At 51.2% G+C, this 1,728-nt stretch overlaps 1 protein-coding gene across 1 annotated transcript; it reads left to right on the forward strand.

The window, feature by feature from the left end:
• Positions 1 to 841: 841 nt before the first annotated feature.
• On the forward strand, positions 842 to 1,728 carry dio3a (iodothyronine deiodinase 3a). The gene has a single exon (XM_012851946.3). The coding sequence runs from the start codon at positions 886 to 888 to the stop codon at positions 1,669 to 1,671; it is 786 nt and encodes a 261-aa protein (XP_012707400.1). The 5' UTR covers positions 842 to 885; the 3' UTR covers positions 1,672 to 1,728.

The following is a 1,728-nucleotide window of genomic DNA, read 5'->3' on the forward strand; positions in this document are numbered from 1 at the left end:
CTTTGACCAAGAAGTCACAAGACACAACATGCTGAAGAAATTAGAAAAACAAAAACGGAAAATAACAATTGAACTTTTTTTCAGACACCCTTTCACACCGATCTGTTGCTGCTTGTGCAAATAAACCTCTTCATAATAAACTTGATAGTTTATTTTGATTGGTGCTTCCTATAGGAATGCAGAATCCTCTACAGGGCTTCAGGAAATCACGAAGACCGAGGTTGGGCAGAAAGTTGTTATAAAATAATATGCAAAGCTTTGAGCGTCTCCCAGAGCTCTCTTTAGTCCATCTTCTGAACACGGAGAGAGGATGGAGCACCTGGCAGGCTGGGCAAGGAGAGCGATAATCAGAGCAGCAGTGACAGGGCTATGGTAGCTTTGGAGGAGCTGCAGAGATTCTCTTTAGAAGTGGGGAAACCTAAATCTAGAGGCGAGAACAACCAATATTTTAAAAATAAACTGAGACAAACTTGAAATCAATCACTCTTTGGGTGATAAAGACAAAAGATTCTCCCTCTTTTAGATGAGTTATTATTCACTGAGGTCAGACCGTGAGGTCAGGAGCTGAGTCCCCATTCCCAGAGTCACATGTGGATTTTTATAGTTAATCTTCCCAACGTTAACATTAAAATATGTGGGATAACGCTTCCCCCTCTCCTGATGACGCAGCGGCGCATCGTTTTCTGCATCCTGTAGATTTACAGTGTGGGGATGACAGAAGGTAATCCCCTCCATGTGAGGCCTCGGCCCCTGTCTGGAGGCGGGCTGTGATTCATTCAAATGTGCCAATGCTATAAAAGGGGGAGGGAGAGATGCAAGTAGCCTAACTTCAACTCACCAGATCGTGGCAGAGCGCAGGGCCGCCCAGGTTACCATCAGAAAGTGATGATGAATACTGTTAAAGCTGTAAAAAACGCCGTGGTCTGCTTCGTCTTGCTGCCCCGTTTTCTCGTGGCAGCGGTTGTCTTCTGGCTGCTGGACTTTCTGTGCATCAGGAAAAGGTTTTTCTTCAGGATGAAGGAGCAGGGAGGCGATGCCATTGATCCCCCTCTGTGCATATCGGACTCCAACCGCCTGTTCAGCCTTGAGTCCCTGAAGGCCGTCTGGCACGGCCAGAAGCTGGACTTCCTGAAGGCGGCGCGCCTCGGACGCGGAGCGCCCAACACCGAAGTTGTCCGGCTGCAGGACCAGCGGCGCTCCCGGATCCTGGACTGCGCGCAGGGCGCCAGACCGCTCATCCTCAACTTCGGCAGCTGCACCTGACCGCCGTTCATGGCGCGCCTGAAGGCTTTCCAGGAGGTCGCGCAGCAGAACGCGGACATAGCGGACACGGCGGTGGTGTACATCGAGGAGGCGCATCCCTCCGACGGCTGGACGAGCACCGACGCGCCTTACCAGATCCCGAAGCATCGGAGTCTGGAGGAGAGGCTGAGCGCGGCGCACCTGATCCACCTGGAGGTGCCCGGCTGCCTGGTGGTGGCGGACAACATGGAGAACTCCTCCAGCGCCGCGTACGGGGCGTATTTCAACAGACTTTATATAGTGCAGGAGGGGAAGGTGGTGTACCAAGGCGGCAGGGGACCTGAGGGGTACCGGATCTCAGAGCTCAGAGACTGGCTGGACCAGCACAGAAAAGAGCTGGAGAAAACAGACAATAATCTAAACGTGTAGATTTATTGCCCTTATTTTCATATCAATGCCGGGTAAAGCATATTTATTACATTTAAA

Source organism: Fundulus heteroclitus, chromosome 19 (assembly GCF_011125445.2).
Source record: "Fundulus heteroclitus isolate FHET01 chromosome 19, MU-UCD_Fhet_4.1, whole genome shotgun sequence".
NCBI lineage: Eukaryota > Metazoa > Chordata > Actinopteri > Cyprinodontiformes > Fundulidae > Fundulus > Fundulus heteroclitus.